At 32.7% G+C, this 16,897-nt stretch overlaps 3 protein-coding genes across 3 annotated transcripts; all 3 read left to right on the plus strand.

Moving 5' to 3' along the window:
- Window positions 1-322: 322 nt before the first annotated feature.
- On the plus strand, window positions 323-1,537 carry LOC138348971 (uncharacterized mitochondrial protein AtMg00810-like). The gene is made up of 2 exons (XM_069298590.1): window positions 323-393; window positions 484-1,537. Exons 1-2 carry the CDS (start codon window positions 323-325, stop codon window positions 1,535-1,537), a joined length of 1,125 nt encoding a protein of 374 aa, XP_069154691.1.
- Window positions 1,538-6,966: 5,429 nt separating this feature from the next.
- LOC101254596 (delta(8)-fatty-acid desaturase-like) lies at window positions 6,967-8,904 on the plus strand. The gene is made up of 2 exons (XM_004240045.5): window positions 6,967-7,531; window positions 7,608-8,904. Exons 1-2 carry the CDS (start codon window positions 7,339-7,341, stop codon window positions 8,732-8,734), a joined length of 1,320 nt encoding a protein of 439 aa, XP_004240093.1. The 5' UTR covers window positions 6,967-7,338; the 3' UTR covers window positions 8,735-8,904.
- A 2,790-nt stretch (window positions 8,905-11,694) lies between these two features.
- LOC101254096 (uncharacterized) lies at window positions 11,695-16,173 on the plus strand. Its single transcript, XM_004240043.5, has 2 exons — window positions 11,695-12,294; window positions 15,307-16,173. Exons 1-2 carry the CDS (start codon window positions 11,990-11,992, stop codon window positions 15,779-15,781), a joined length of 780 nt encoding a protein of 259 aa, XP_004240091.2. The 5' UTR covers window positions 11,695-11,989; the 3' UTR covers window positions 15,782-16,173.
- Window positions 16,174-16,897: the final 724 nt, after the last annotated feature.

The raw sequence follows: 16,897 nt of genomic DNA on the forward strand, positions 1-16,897 counted from the left end.
ACTAATTCTATTAAACCTAAGACATTCCTATTGACTGTTCAGAACACCTCCTCTCCTCATATGGAACCACAAAATTGTAAGCAAGCAAGTTCATCTCCAAAATGGTGTGAGGCCATGTCACATGAATTTAATGCCTTGATTCGTAATGACACTTGGTCCCTCGAACCATCTCCTCCTCATGCCAACATTATCGGGTGTAGATGGGTATTCAAAGTTAAACGACATGCCAATGTGAAGCCTACTACCATTCGGGTGGTCTTATCACTTGCCCTTGCTCGTGGCTGGCCACTTAAACAACTTGATGTTAATAACGCTTTCTTAAATGGCGATCTTTAAGAGGTTGTGTACATGTCTCAGCCCCCTGGATTCATCGATACACAATATCCTAATCATGTTTGTCGTCTAAGAAAAGATCTCTATGGTTTGAAACAAGCCCCTCGAGCTTGGTTTATGAAACTGAAAAAATTTTCTGGTGCAACACAGATTTCAGAGTTGTTATACTGACTTTTCCCTTTTTGTTCGCAATCGTGGCTCTACTCTTACCTACCTTCTCGTCTATGTAGATAATGTCATTATTACAGGTAATGACTCTAATTTTATCTCCAACTACACAGCCACTTTGGACTTCGTTTTCTCCCTTAAAGACTTGGGCAAATTGAGTTTCTTTCTTGGGATTGAAGTACTGCATCACCATGGTCCTTTGCTACTGTCTCAGTCCTCTTACATCAAGGATATTCTCCATCGTAGCCATCTCCAAGATGCCAAACCATTACGAACCCCTGCGGACTCTACTGCCACACTCACACGTGATGGACCGTCGGCTCCAGATGCTACTTTATATCGTAGTATTGTTGGGGCTTTGCAATACACCACTATTACTCATCCAGACATCTCTTATGCTGTTAATCGGGTTTGCCAGTTTATGCACGATCCTCGACTATATCACTGGTCTGCAGGTAAACGTATTTTGTGCTACCTTAAGGGCACAATGCACCTTGGTCTCCAATTTTTTCCATCATCATATCAGTCACTTCAAGCTTACTATGATGCGAAATGGGCTGCCGACATCATTGATCGTCGCTCTCACCATGGCTATGCTATTTTTGTAGGAGATAATCTTGTGATCCGGTCTTCTCGCAAGCAAACTGTTGTGGCTCGCTCCAGCACTGAGGCAGAATATAGAGCAGTTGGCTTTGCCACTGGCGAAGTGACCTGGCTCAAAAATCTACTGTTTGAACTTGGCGTCCCTTGCAGCAAGCCACATGTGCTTCTATGTGATAATCAAAGTGCACTTTACATGTGTGCCAATCCTGTTTTTCACAATCGCTCAAAACACATCGAGATTAATTATCATTTTGTGCGTGAGAAAGTTGAGCAAGGCTTGCTGATTGTTTGCTATGTTCCCACTCAAGATCAGTTTGCGGATATCTTCACAAAGGCACTAGGCTCGTCTCTTTTTATTCATGTTCTTGACAAGTTCAATGTTCGTACACTACCGTTGAGCTTGATGGGGGATATTAAGGATAAACAATTGTAGTCTTATCGCAATAGTTTGAATTATCCTTATGATGATAGTTAGCTTGTATTTAGGAGTTTTAATCTCATATAAACTCTATCTTATGTATTTCAGATTAAATCTGATGTAATACTATATATACATGAATAGACGATACTCTCAAAATATAGAGAGTCATTATCAAATTCTCCTTCTTTAACTGTACTACACAATTGATCAATCGATTGGATGTTCATATTTCATCAAATGTAGGCGAGTTAGTTAACATAGCGGAAGAACAAAATAATTTGGACTTGAACTTGAAGCTTTAATTAGAGAAATAATATGTGGATATGCTTTGTAAGACGGGTGTCTAATTTATTTATTTTTTTTGAAGTATTTTTTATAAATTTATTAGAGTCTAAATCTATTGTATTGTTTTGTTTTCTTCTTATTTTTGTTAGATAGGTTGTGTGTCTAAAACTATTTTATAGTTAGTCTATTATTTTTTAATTAAATATTTATCTTGATTCCATCATCCAAACTCTATTTATTTGCGTGTAAATTCTTCTCTATTTCCCATTTGAAGATATTAAAACACAAAATTATAATTATTCAAAATATAATTAATTTCAGATACTATTAGTAAGCAAGAATGTCAAGTTCCAGCAAATCAACGCTTCTCTACCTTGCAATTTTCACATCATATAGAAGGATGTTATATTTGGTATAGTACAGCTTTCGAAACTTTATTATTTAGAATGTGTATAAAAATCTTATTCAAAGTATGTTTTAAGTTTTTATAAGCAAAAGGTGATCAAATGTGAAAGTAATTAAGTTGAATAACGATGATTCAGGCATAATTTCATATATATATATATATATACATATATATATATATATACATATATATATATATATATATATATATATATATATATATATATATATATATATATATATGCTTGATCTCAAAATAAAATAATAATACAAATTGTGATATCATATTTTCGAATAACAAGTAAGTCAGGATGGCCGAGTGGTCTAAGGCGCCAAACTCAAGTTCTGGTCTTCGTAAGAGGGCGTGGGTTCAATATCATATGTCTGGATGTTGATATCAATGACTTAGATTTAATTAATTGAGAGTTATACAATAATCAATGTAGAGTGAGAAAATAAGCAATTAAGTGAGGGTTATAACAATATTCAATGGTGGTCACTTTCCAAAGAAATTGGCTGCAATTGCAATTGCAATTACAAAGAACTTAAATATGCACCAATTAATTTTTTGATGGTAGAAATGCATTATTCACTTGATGCTAATATAATTTGCAATGACTGAAAAATTTAAGGTGAGATATATCTTTTGGTCCATTTTTTACTAATAAATATTGTATATTTGAACACACCAAACTGTTGGGCTTAGGCCCGGTGCATCGCACGGGCATCACTTTCTAATATATATGTGTTTATTGTGCGCGCGCCCCTGTTTAAGAGAAAAAGTCCCATATTCACCATCGGAAAGAAAAAGAATTTGATTTTATAAGATATTATTGGACACTTGTAATGTGACCGTTATCGCAAACACACTAATTCTTTTCTCTACTTTTATTTTTATTTTCACCCGTTGTCCAGAGCGCACATTGAAACTTCGACTAAATTCTAATCGCGCTCTACAGGGCTCAATTGGGTGTGATGCTCTTAACAAGATTTTCTTCATACTCAGGGTTCGAACTCGAGATCTTTTGTTTTTCCACTAGTCTCCGAAACCCACATTGAAACTTCGGCTAAATCCGGATCACGCTCTACAGGGACGCTCCCAACAAAATTTTCTTCATATCCAGGGCTTAAATCTGAAATCTCTGATTAAAGGTGAATCACTCCCACCAGTACAGCACAACCTATGTTGATACACAAATTTCATTCAATATAATAATAGTTAATTGGTAATTCAAGATTTAGAAAATAGTGAAGTTTCTTGTGAAATGATGTGTAAATCTTCCCATGGTCTATCTAAGCGAAATTTCCTACATTTTCATTAACTGTCCTTTTTTTTTAAGAGAGAAGAGTGAGCATCCAATACTCCCAACCAATCAATCAAGCAAACAAACATATTAATTTGTTTGTTTACCAACAATAGTTACAGTAGCTAACTAAATATAACAAAAGAAAAAAAAGGTACTCATTCGTTTCACAAAGAATGATCTGTTATAATTTGACTAAGAATTTAAAATTATAAAGAACACTTTTATATCTTGTGGTTCTAAATTAAAGTTAGGTTAAATGTACAAAATTATCCTTTGATTGTGACCTTAAATATGTCATGTGAAAAACTGATTTTAAAATGTTACCATAAAAAAGTCATTCTTTTTTAACAAACTAAAAAGGAAAGAGATCATTTCTTTTAAACGGACTAGTTATGTACAATTATATATATTTTTCGTCTATAATTTTGATGGATAAAAAATATCAATTAAATTAAAGTGTGGGATCCCCTTTCCTCCTCTTTTCCTTCACTTTTGGCTTCTTCCCAACAGACATTGCAACTCCAACTGATGAATTATGATTATTACAAAGAATTTTCCTTGGTGTTTAAGCAGCTTAATGTTGGGTTTGAATGAATTAAAGTGTCATGAAGATGCTTAAAATTATAAATTGTTGAAGTGATAAATTAGTTAATCAAAACTATGCTTAATTAGCATAATATCATTATATGATTTGACCAATTGATCTAACTTACAGTATAAAAAAAAATGTTGGGAGAAAAATCTCCCCCTAAACAAAACTCTTTAAATAAATACATCGTGGGATTTATTATGTTTTTGGTATGAGAATAATAATCTTGAGTTTCAAGCTTTTCAAAAAGAATACCTAAATATGGAAAGAACTTATATTTTCTTTTCGAAAAAGTTAAAACAATTATAGTAATAATCTAACTTTTAAAAAGTAAATTTTAAATTTAATTTTGAAAAAATAGGGTAAAATCCTAACACTTAACTAGTCCAAAGTGTAGCATTTTTCTTGGATTCATTCATGGGGTCTTATAATTGGAAGTTTTAGTTGAGGTGTTGTTTTTCTTATTACAAGGAGGCTTTTTTCTTTTCTTTTCATTTTTTTAAAAAATAATTTTTGATATAAATAAATATATGTGTCAGAAAATTGAGTTTTTGGGTTTAAGTTATATACATTAACATTGAAAAATAATTACACTATTAGTTTGTTTTTAATTGACTATAGCAAGTTAATTGTTTATCATTATAGATTAGTAGGTTATTGATCAATTTCATTATATTTACAGTGACTTACATGTAATGAAATTGTTGCGTTTGAATGTGCATTATTATGTCAATAGATTTTACCATCAATTTAAATCGATAGTCTTTTAAAGTGATCGATTGTAAAAAAAAAATGACATGAATTTGAAATCTTATCTAGTGACCAAATTGTCAAGGTAAATCCACCCCGACTTAAAGGTCCCAATTGCAAGCTATCGTAGTGAGTCTCCTTCCTTAAAATATAGTTAATATTTATTTGAATAGATTATTCATATATCAGTTATTATATTTTATTTATCTCACATTATCTATCGTGGTTACTAAAAATGGATATATCATATTATTTGTCATTTTAAAAGTTTAAATATAATTAATTATTTATTTCATTTCACCCCTGGTAAATCTTTTGCCAGCTCCACCAACCCCCTCTCTCTAAAAGAAATTTAATTTTATTTTTAAATAATATTTTAAATTTAATTCAAAACTTATATTCTATTCTCCAGTAAATATAAAAGATATTTTATTAAAAATAATTTTTTATTCGTAAATCAAACACTAAAAAAAAAAATTCGAAAAATATTTTTTACTCACTAATCAAACATGATAAAATAAGTCAAAAATCTACTTATTTTTCAAAAAAAAATTCTTTCGTACCGGATACACCTCAACGGAAAAAAAATATGACTTAGACATAAATAAAGGTAAAATAGTCATATATTCCTCTAACTAATTTCTCAATAAACTTAGAAATAAAATAAGAATAAATAATTTGGGAAGGAAAGTAGAATACTATAATCCCCTAACCAAACCAATGTATATAGATCAAATTGTAATATACAATCATACAACTTGTGAGTTTCGAACACGCTAGCACTAGCACGTTCAAAATGTTTAAAATTATTGGGCTATATCAACTTATTGTATCAAGGGTGTTCAAAATATACTATTTAATCAGTTCGTGTATCATTTTATTCTCTATACATTAATTTTCCCGATGAAGTGTGACCACGTGGCTCCGCTCCGTGCTTGCTTGGTGTGATTTTACATTTTATATATAATTTATATGCTATTACACAATAGGACATTTATCGAATATATATAAGTGTTTAACTCAAAAGACAAAGATCGTAACAGAAATGATAGCACTTGAGGATTATCCTAGGATGTTATATAAGAAATACTATTCTTTTCTTTCTCTAGTCGTGATTAGAACTATCAAAAAGGGTTGACCCAACCTCACCTGGCTCAAGCCTCGTGAGTCAAGAAATTTGAAGGGCTAAGGAGGGCCGACCCTTCATTTGGTAGGGCTTGAATGCTCAACCCAATCCAACCTTATAAAGGGGTCGAGGGCTGGGGGCGGGCTAGGCCTTCTATTTTTTTCTTTTCAAATTTATAATTCTATAACATCAAGAACATCCGAAGATTTTCAAATCATATATGACAAACAATGATTTTATTTCAATAAACTAGTAAAAATCTAATGTAATTGACATGTATCTTGCAACCAAATATGCGAGTGAGATAAGAGAGTGACAAGCAAGATGGGAGGGAAGTGAGAATGCGAGATTTGTATATGTATCCTAGATAGATGCGAATCTACTTGGATAGAGTGTATCTAAAAACAAATTAACCTAATTTTGAGTCTATATATTATCGAGTTACTTGTATCTGAGAACAAAGATTCATAATATTACAACATAATGTGTAGTCAAATAATTAGATTATATATTAGTGAGATTATTATAAATTACTTTTAAAAATAAAGTTTTGGCTCATAGACCGACCCCGACCCAGCCCCGATCAAACCTCTAGGGTCAAAGACTTATATGAGTTGAACTTATAAGTCTTAGTTTTAAATAAATTTAAAAAATCCTATCTCAGCCCTGCCGCAATAAAGGGTAGATTGAGCCGGGCCACATGAGCTAATCTCATTTTGAGGGTTCTATTTGTGATATACAAAAAGGTCTCCAATTAATGCCTACGTGGATAGTGGATCGTAATTTTGCGAGACGTGAAAGCTAGTGAACCACATGTTACGTTAATGCTACTTTATCCCATACTCTTTTGAAAAATAAATAAATAAACAAGTAATATATATATATATATATATATATATATATATATATATATATATATATATATATATATATATATATATATATATATATATATATATATATTGTAAAAAAAATACCGTTTTAGACGTTCCTCTATCCGTACTTTTCTCTTGGATCACAAATCCATTTTCCAAATCAAAACAAACTAAAAAAAGCATTTTTAAAAGAATAATAATAATAATACATATATTAACTTTCAAAATCATTTATCCTTTTTTTTTCTATATATAATTCACTCTTTTTCATTCATAAAACCAAAAAAAAAAAAAAACATCTCTAAAGTAGTTACAAACATCTTTAGGGTTGTTCTAATCAGCCCCGCCAAAAAAAAACCAACCCTTTTTTTCTACGTTACATTATTGTTTAATCATATTATAAAGGGGGTTGGTTTTTGTTCTTGATTATTATTAGATCTTAATAATTTATTTGTATTAATTATAATTTATTCATCATGAGTGATGATAAAAAGTACATTACTGCTGAGGAATTGAAGAAACATGACAAACCAGATGACTTATGGATTTCAATTCAAGGAAAATGTTACAATGTTACAGATTGGGTGAAAGAACATCCCGGTGGCGATATTCCGATTCGTAGTTTGGCTGGACAAGAAGCTACTGATGCATTCATTGCTTTTCATCCAGGTTTTGATTTATAATTCGAATTCATTTATGTATATTAATGATGGTTTGGTATTATTTTGAAATTTCATTGCTATAGGTAGTGCTTGGAAATATCTTGACAAGTTTTTCACCGGATATCATCTAAAAGATTACGAGGTAACCGATGTGTCTAAAGATTACAGGAAACTCTGTTCTGAATTTTCGAAAGCAGGGATGTTTGACAAGAAGGGTCATGGAGTGATTTATTCGTTCTGTTTTGTGGCATTGTTGATGTCCTTGAGTTTCTGTGGTGTTTTGTTGAGTAAAAATTTCTTGGTTCATATGGTTTCTGCTGCATTGTTGGGATTAGCTTGGATGCAGATATCTTATTTGGGACACGATTCGGGTCATTACATGATCATGACAAATCGCGGATTCAACAAATTAGCACAGATTCTTACAGGAAATTGTCTTACTGGGATAAGTATTGCTTGGTGGAAATGGACACATAACGCTCATCATGTCGCGTGTAATAGCCTTGATCATGACCCTGATCTACAACACTTGCCAGTTTTCGCTGTTTCTACAAAGTTTTTCAAATCATTGAGATCTAGCTTTTATGGAAGAGAGCTAACGTTTGATTCGCTTGCAAAATTCTTTGTGAGTTATCAACACTTTACGTATTACCCTATAATGTGCGTAGCACGAGTGAATCTCTTTGTCCAAACATTCTTGTTATTGTTTTCGACAAGGAAAGTACCAGACAGAGCTTTGAACATATTGGGAATACTTGTTTTCTGGACTTGGTTTCCTCTTCTTATTAGTACATTGCCTAATTGGACAGAGAGGTTCTTGTTTGTGCTTTTAAGTTTCTGTGTTACATCACTACAACATATTCAATTCACTCTTAACCATTTCGCTGCTGATGTATACGTTGGACAGCCAGAAGGGAACGATTGGTTTGAGAAACAAACGAGTGGTACTATAGATATCGCGTGTTCTTCATGGATGGATTGGTTCTATGGAGGATTACAATTTCAACTTGAACATCATTTGTTCCCAAGGTTGCCTAGATGCCATTTGAGGAAAGTGTCACCAATTGTTCAAGATTTGTGCAAAAAACATAAGTTACCATATAGGAGTTTGTCATTTTATGAAGCTAACGTTTGGACATTAAGGACTTTAAAGACAGCAGCAATACAAGCCAGGGGTCTACTTTGGGAAGCTGTTAATACTCATGGATAATTAATATTTGCAATTTTTTATAACAAATAAGTACTAAGTAGTATGTTGTTTTTTTCAAGTAATGTGTGTATTTTAATCTATGTTGTTGGATGTGTTTTTTGCTGTGTTGATATGGGATTTTTGTATTTTCAATTATATATATATATATTTTATTTCTATGTTTATATTAATTTGGATTCGCCAATGTTAGGCCAATTAAAAGGGAGACACTTTTGACCATGATTTTGGGCTTATGTTAACATTCAGATAATGACTCTATGAAATTACTTTGCTACTTTCACATAGGTAACATATCTTATCGTTAAACTTTCAGTTTGTCTCTAACCGTCAAATGAAAAGTAAGCAACCCGTTCTCTTCTATTTGAAAGAAGGGGGCTTCCGATTTTGTCGTGCTTGAAATTTTTTTGTGTTCTCTATATTACTGTATATACTTAATCATTTAATTACTTAGTTTTCTATCGATCAAGGTTCATTCTCTATAATACCTTCAAACTTAAATCTGAGATATCTGAGAGAAGACGAAAAAATTCTATTGATTCCACTGCGATCCTAATTGATGGACATATAAGTTATAACTGCAATCCACGTGGAGGAACCAAATCTCTTCGCCACATACTTTGGGTCTGCGTTGTTATATCATAGAAAATATCGTTATTTTTTTAATTCTTTTTTTGTCTATTAACCCTTAACTAATATACACAATTCAAAGTAAAAAAAGAATTGAAAATTTACTTGTAATAATTTTCAGAAAGAAAATCTATACCATAATTTTATATTAGTTTGACAAAATAATTAGCCTGCATCTACGAGCTATCTACGCACAATCTTTTAAGAAATTTATACATTTCTATCCTTTTGTGTTTAAAATGAATGAGAGAGTAAGCTATTTATTGAAGTCATGAAATGTAGAATGAAATCTGGATTTATCAATACCTTATATTTTCTAATTACAACAATAATATATCTACTTAAATTCTATAAGTGGAATTTGAGAGGATATAATTGTCACTACATGACTATGGAGGTAGCAATGATGTTTTCGAAAAACCCTTCGTTCAAGTTCATTAAATTCAAGTAAAAGAAGAAGTAAACAATGAGAGAAAGTATAAGAATGAAATAAGAAAAGTCCGACAAACTTTACAAAAAAGAAATACTCTCATAATCCAAATACACTCAACAACATACATGATAACTGGAACTAGTCCTTATTATCTCTTGTTCTAAGATTAGCAAATCAGAAATAAGAAAAGATGAAAAGAAAAAGCAAAGAACTATCGTATCCCATGGAACTCATTGTGAGTCCTTAAAAAAAGATATCCCCTCAAGTAGTCGCGGTTATAGATTAATTTCTCATAAGACAAAACAGATTAATCATTAAAGAAGTATACAATACCTTGAAATTTGATAAATTCAATAAACTCAAAAAGACAAGAACGAGACCGCATACACATACACGATCGATTGATCTTGTTTGTAAAATATGTATGCTTTAATGGAAGAATTCGATACTAAAAAAATGAGAAAAGTCTTTATTTGTATCCAACAAATGTTAGTATCAAAGGTGTTAATTGTGAAAAGGGTCACAATTCCTTAGAAAAGAGATAAACCTTTCAAAAAGCTCACAATCTTTTGAATAATCACATCCTCTTAGAGAAGACAACCTTTTGTAAAGGTTACAACCTTTCAGAGAGTTACAATCTTTCACCTCCTATTCACACCTTTAAAACTCAACAGTCCTACGACATACAACAAATCACCATAAGACAAGACGACACTTTACCCCTACTAATTTTCTATCCTAATACTAAACATTCACTCTTTTTCTATCTACTAGCTTCTGGGTACGCGCCACGCGCATGTGGTCATATAAATAAAAAAAAATTTTGCGAAGATTGTATATTAGCAATATTTTTATGTTATATAATGTGTTATAAAATAGAAAGTACAAATTACATGTTCTTAAAATTGATAAGTATCCTATATGGTGTTTTTGTTTCTAAGATTCAAATCCAAAAAACTATATAACTATAATATTTAAATGAATAAGTGAAATGTTATGTGCTACGTTAATGAAATATGTGTAAAATCAGTAACATATAGAAATTTTTTACCGTAAAATTAATGTCGTGTGTTGCACATATTAAGCCCTAGCAAGGAAATTAAATAATAAGTGTCATGAGTGTATTCTTCACTAAAAATTTCTTTGACGAATCCAACAACATCCATAGCTGAAATTCTTGCACAAATCCAACAACGTTCATAGCGTATTTTAATAGCCTTTAAATTTGACATTGATTAAGAAAAAACTGCTTAAAAAAATGATATACTCTTCTTTAGAGCCCATAAAAATGGAGAGGGGACTAGAGGAAAACGAAAATTATTCTTGGCTTTATATAATACTTTCACTTTAAATGATTAATTAGTTCCTTTAGCTTCTTTTCATGTATTTATCATTGAAAATAACATGTATTAATATATTAATTATGAGATTCATTATATTGAAATCTACAACTTTTAAGATTCTAGCAATGTAAAGGTAACTACTTCTATATTTTAGTTAATGTGCAACTTAAATCTATACATATTTACTCTCATTAACTAACATTTGTCTCTTCATTTTCTTTAACATTTAGATTATTTAATTTTCATAACTCTTCAAATATTCTCAATTCATTAATAGTAAAAAAAAGTTTACTGCTCAATATTTTTCAAAAATTAAATAATCAAATATGAATATAATATTTTTATTTAGTATAGAGATAAAATGGTAATTCAACTTTACATCTTGGAGCTTCCCACTTATAATATAATATGATAATCATATCCTCGATAATATAAAACAATGTCATATCGTGTCTTATCATCTCTCTCCACTAACTCAATAACTATATTTTCTGATAAAAGAATATGCTCTAGAAAAGAGTATATAAATATATATATAAGGGATAAAATGTGAAAACAACAAATTTAGGCAAAACTCCTAATAATGTTGATTAGACACATTGATAGTTGAATATTGAATTTCATCCACCAATAGAATCCATAATTTTTTCAAATTATCCTAACAAAGCTTATCCTTTTATTTCCCTCCTTCTCAGCCCCGTTATGTCTTTTTCCGATAAGATTTTTCCTTTTTCTCCGCAACCAAACAAAATCCATCTCTCCACAATATTCGCATTACAATTTCTTCTTCATCGCCAAAACAAAAAATGTTCACTAACAATCTCTAAATTCGCCGGAATCTGACGTCATCATATGGCTACTCTTTTGCCGTCGCCGGACATTTCTTCCTTCTCCGCCGGAAGAATACGCCTAAACAAACTGGTGTTACGAAGAAGAGTTGTTAAGGTCTGTTCGAGTGTGAAGGATTTGGAGGATGTTGGATTGTTGTACGGACAGTTTTCTGCTCCGTTGAAGGTTAATACGATGTCGTCTTCAAAACTTGATAAGGAGGAAGAACAGAAGAGGAATTACTATCTGAATACCGGTTCTGCTATTCGGATTCTCAGAGAAGAGTTTCCAGCGCTATTTTATAAGGAGCCAAACTTTGATATCTACAGGTTAGATTGAATACTTTGAAAAATATCCTAATTTGTTTGAATTACGTGCTTGGCTATCGAACTCCGATAAATTAGTACAGGAGAGCTAGGATTTTGAGTTTATGGGTTCTAAGTTCTAAAACAGGAAAGTTATTGTGTTTTTGATAAATTAGTTATAGATATAAAGTGTCTGTGCTAAAGCTATTGAGTTCTGCTAAATTCGTAATTAGAATGCTAGCTTTGCAACCTCAAGTTAGAAGGTCGATACGATAGAAATGCCCAAACGGAAAATATATAGATGCAGTGTTAGTTGAGGCAGTCAAGATCAAAGAGACTACTATCTTTGAAGAAGCTTCATAGAGTGACCGGAGTAATTCGACAGAGGCTAAGATACTCAAAGGCATGTACATCATGATGGTTGCAGAGTTTCAAGAATTGCTCTGCGGGGGAATGTAAGAATTTTATGAAGAATCTAGAATAGTCAAAGAGTTATAGAGTTACTAGCGTGATTCTAGAAAAAGTTCAATATTGTAGAAGAGAATAGTAAATATCTTTAACTAGATCCTTCCATCATATAAATACAAGTGGTTAAGTTTCAGTTGTAACCAAGTAAGAGAAAGCAAGTTAGCTAGCAACAAGTGAGTGGGAAGTAAGAGAGAGTTGCTAGAGTGTTAATGCAAGAAGAATTGCGCGTAAGACCTATAAGACCAAAGTGGATCCTTACGTTGCAATAATAAAATTGAAGTTGTGAGCAACCGAGTGTGCCAATACCAATATCCTACAAAATGTTTTCGACACATTTTGGAGTTGGAATTGCAGGTGATGAATACAAAATATTAATCAAGTTTTGATGCAGGAGGTTGAAACTTCTCGTTACCTGACCCTAACTAATTTGTGATCAAGGTTGAAAGATCCTGTGTTTTTTTTTTGTTTGCTGCTTTACCATTCTTTTCTTTGTGGGAAATTTTGTTGTGATAGTAGCTTCCTTTTTCTTTAACTGGTTCTATGTACACTAGCTAGAAGTCTAGTTCTCATCATCTGGCCTACGGACAAGTGCTTCTTTTAGTTAATACTTCAACTTCAATCTCATCTTACCCTTTTGTAGTCTTTAGTCAGCAAGAAGATTGAGTATGCCTTTAGTAGCTTTCAATCTATACTTGCATCTCAGAGTCGGCTGTTAAGACTTGAGAGAAATAAACTCAAGGGTAGGAAGAGGAAAAACATTAGAACTCCCTTCATATTTGAAACATTTGGCTACGAGAGATGGACTTTGATATAATAGTTGGCTGGATGGTGGAATAACTACAAAGTGGCGGGAGGTCTGTCATCCAACTTAGTGAAAAGGTTGAAGATACTAAATTTTTTTTGAAGTGTATCACGATGAGGTGTTTGGAAGGGTAAAGGTGAAAATGAAGGAGATCACGAATGAAGTGAGGGAACTAGAGAAGGAAGGAGAGGGGAGGGAGAGATAAAGAGAGGAAAAAGGGTTGAAGACAGAAGCTGAGTGCGATGTAACTTTGTAATTGGAGTAAGGAGATTCAATTTTTTCATAGGGTGAATTTGCAAATATAATGAGAAATTTCATAAATTTATGGAGGTGAATGGGGTTGAACACCATGAGGGGAAATGAGGATGTAGAAGGGGCTAAACTAGTCTCTTATAGTCGATTATCCAAAGAGGAAGTGGTTTGATCGTCCAAGGGCGACTAGCATTTAATCAAATAGGGGATGACACTTGCTTTTTTCTGATGTGGACAAGTCTCAGTCGGAAAACTTGTGACATATCCTAATGTGGTTTCTGGTAATGTCAAGCCCAAAGATAAACCTCAAAAAGTGCTTTGGTATAGGTGTTGAATGGTAAGGTCGGGGAACTTCTCACTACCTATCTTAGCTTGCCTCTAGGTCTGTCTGAAGAGGTTCAAACAATTTGGAGTATATCACTACATAGTGGTGAAAAGATACTTGCAGGATTGCAGAAAATATACTTGTCCAAATATGGAAAGAAATACTTATTAAGAGAACGTTATCAAGCATCCCACATATTTTATATATCTATTTCAGGTTTAGTTTTGGGGGTCACATGGTATGGGGAATGGGGACAACACTTTTGCATCACTTCCCTAAATATCTACATGATATCATGCGAAAAGGTTATGACAGTCCAATAAGTCCAAAGACTACAAGGTGGTGATGTCTCTTGGGATTTGAGATTTAGGAGTATTTTACACGATTTACAGGTTGCAGAATTTGAAATTTGTTCGAGTTATTCCATAAACAGAGTGCACCAGAGGATAGTTAAGATGTAGGGAGATAAAGGGTGTGGAATAATGTGGTGTTCTTTGTCAAGTATTATTATGAAAAATTCAAGGGAGGAGGTTGCTTTCCGTATAGGTCGTTTTGGATCTCGCAGATGAGAAAGGTGTGTTTCTTTACCTGGTTAGCAATTAGAGGGGTGATCTTGCCAGCTGAAAATCTTTTAAAGAGGTAGGTTACCTATGTTAATAGGTGCTTTACGTGCAAGAATTCAGGTGAAGACATTGATCATCTCCTTATTCATCATCCGGTAATTTTGAGACTGGTGGGAAATTCTCACATTGGTTCGGTATTTTTGGGTGTTGCTTGGCATAATAAAAGAGGTAACGGTCAGCTGGTGCTAGATCTTATGTGCATAGCCTGGAAGGAAAGAAATCGGAAGGCTTTTAGGGTGTACAGATGTATCTTTTTCAGTTGAGTAGTAGTAATTTAACACACTATTTTTTGGTGCATCCAAAAGGTTCCTTTATGCATAGAAGTTTTGTTATCATTCTGTAGTCTTCTTAATTTGTTTAGTTTTGTATGTCAGTTTAGTGATATGGCGAGATTGGTGAATCTCTCGTCTGAGATAATTAAGACAAATAATTTGTACTGGAATGAACATAAAAGATTCATTAGGCGACCTGAACTACTTTGAGACTAAGGTGCAAATGTTATTGATGTTGTTATTGTCATGATATGATAGTTCTATTTCTTGATGGTCTTTTTCTTTTCTCTACAGGGATGATATAGTCTTCAAAGACCCCCTCAACACCTTTACTGGCATTGAGAATTATAAATCGATCTTCTGGGCTTTACGATTTCATGGCAGGATATTCTTTAGGGCTTTGTGGATAGATATTATTAGTGTATGGCAGCCTATGGAAGGCATGATCATGATCCGATGGACTGTTCATGGCATTCCCCGTGTCCCATGGGAGAGCCGTGGACGATTTGATGGCACTTCAGAGTACAAGCTAGACAAAGATGGAAAGATTTATGAACACCGCGTTCACAACATTGCACTAAAGGGACCCCCAAAGTTCCATGTACTTGCTGTACAGGAATTAATTGGATATATCAGCCACCCCTCAACACCAAAGCCGACTTTCTTTAAGATTTCATTCCCTTACTTTGGTAACACAATGCCATTGGCGAAATTTGCAGATACAGACATCGCCTTGGTTCAATTTTCAGCCTCTGTTAAAGAGAGGTGAAGAGGAAAACCACAGCGAGAAACAGCATTGTGACAAAGTGCTAGAAGTTTTGATCAATCCTCGCGGTGTGTTGCTGCAACATGCATCAGAACTATAGGTATTTATTCATATACATTATATATACAGCGTTTTCAGGATCAGCTCAACGTATCTGGAGTTCATTCTCATCTTTCTGGGCTTTACTTATCAGTGTTTTGTTCTTCATGTTTAACTCCAGCTACTGCTTTGGGCTAGAAAATCTTACAGGTGTATATTTTTGTATAGTATATCTTACTACTGAGTTTGCAGTTATTATCTGGCTGAATATGTTCAACACAATTTATGATGAAATATTATAGAAATTGTGATATCCAAACTCATAAAATAGTTTTGGAGAGTTCACAATTTTACTATATCTAATCTAAAATGGTTCCACTCCAATTTTTGTAGATTTTGTAGTCGTTTGTACATGAATTTCACTTGAAAAAATTGGAAATTTTGTTAGTCAAAAAGTCATTATTTCACTTCAAATCTCATTATAACATCATTTTACTATAACAATTGAATTTTCTCCGAAATCAGTTTTTTACGTTGTGTTTTACTTGTCTATAACAATAATGACATTCATTATAGTGTTTCAACTTTCAGCAAACAAAGACAAAAAGTACTAGGTGATCAAAAGGATTATCCATTTTGACATTTTCTCTCCAAAATATACTGATCATTTTGGCTTTGGACTTGGATATATTCTTAGCCCTTAGGTTAGTGGCATATTTAGATTTTAGACAACAGATCACCTAATCTTAATAATATTGAGCCTTGATTAACCTAAGTTAGTGGATTTTGAAGGACTTCTAATCCCTTAATAGCTTGAGCTCCTACCATAATATCTTAGTTGACCACAATTGGAGTTTTTTTTCAACTCAATATTCAGAGTCCGCATTGAAGCCACAACTAAATTTAGACCGAATTACACTTAGTACATCACATTGTTTACATGCGTCTTCTAACACCTTAAACATAGGTTGCAATTCCCTTTAATCACATACAGAAATTGTCCAGATATTATGTTTTAAATTTTTTTTAAGTCTGACGTCTCTTTCCTTTTTTCGACAATTCTTTAATCCTAACTTCTCA

This window comes from Solanum lycopersicum, chromosome 5, assembly GCF_036512215.1.
Source record: "Solanum lycopersicum chromosome 5, SLM_r2.1".
Classification (NCBI taxonomy): domain Eukaryota; kingdom Viridiplantae; phylum Streptophyta; class Magnoliopsida; order Solanales; family Solanaceae; genus Solanum; species Solanum lycopersicum.

Excerpts from the sequence above, each read along its gene's own strand:
- LOC138348971 (XM_069298590.1), top strand. The coding sequence starts at position 323 with ATGGCGATCTTTAAGAGGTTGTGTACATGTCTCAGCCCCCTGGATTCA. Across the intron at positions 394-483 it reads ATACACAATATCCTAATCAT|ATTTCAGAGTTGTTATACTG; the intron begins GTTTGTCGTCTA and ends GGTGCAACACAG.
- LOC101254596 (XM_004240045.5), top strand. The coding sequence starts at position 7,339 with ATGAGTGATGATAAAAAGTACATTACTGCTGAGGAATTGAAGAAACAT. Across the intron at positions 7,532-7,607 it reads ATTCATTGCTTTTCATCCAG|GTAGTGCTTGGAAATATCTT; the intron begins GTTTTGATTTAT and ends TCATTGCTATAG.
- LOC101254096 (XM_004240043.5), top strand. The coding sequence starts at position 11,990 with ATGGCTACTCTTTTGCCGTCGCCGGACATTTCTTCCTTCTCCGCCGGA. Across the intron at positions 12,295-15,306 it reads CCAAACTTTGATATCTACAG|GGATGATATAGTCTTCAAAG; the intron begins GTTAGATTGAAT and ends TTTTCTCTACAG.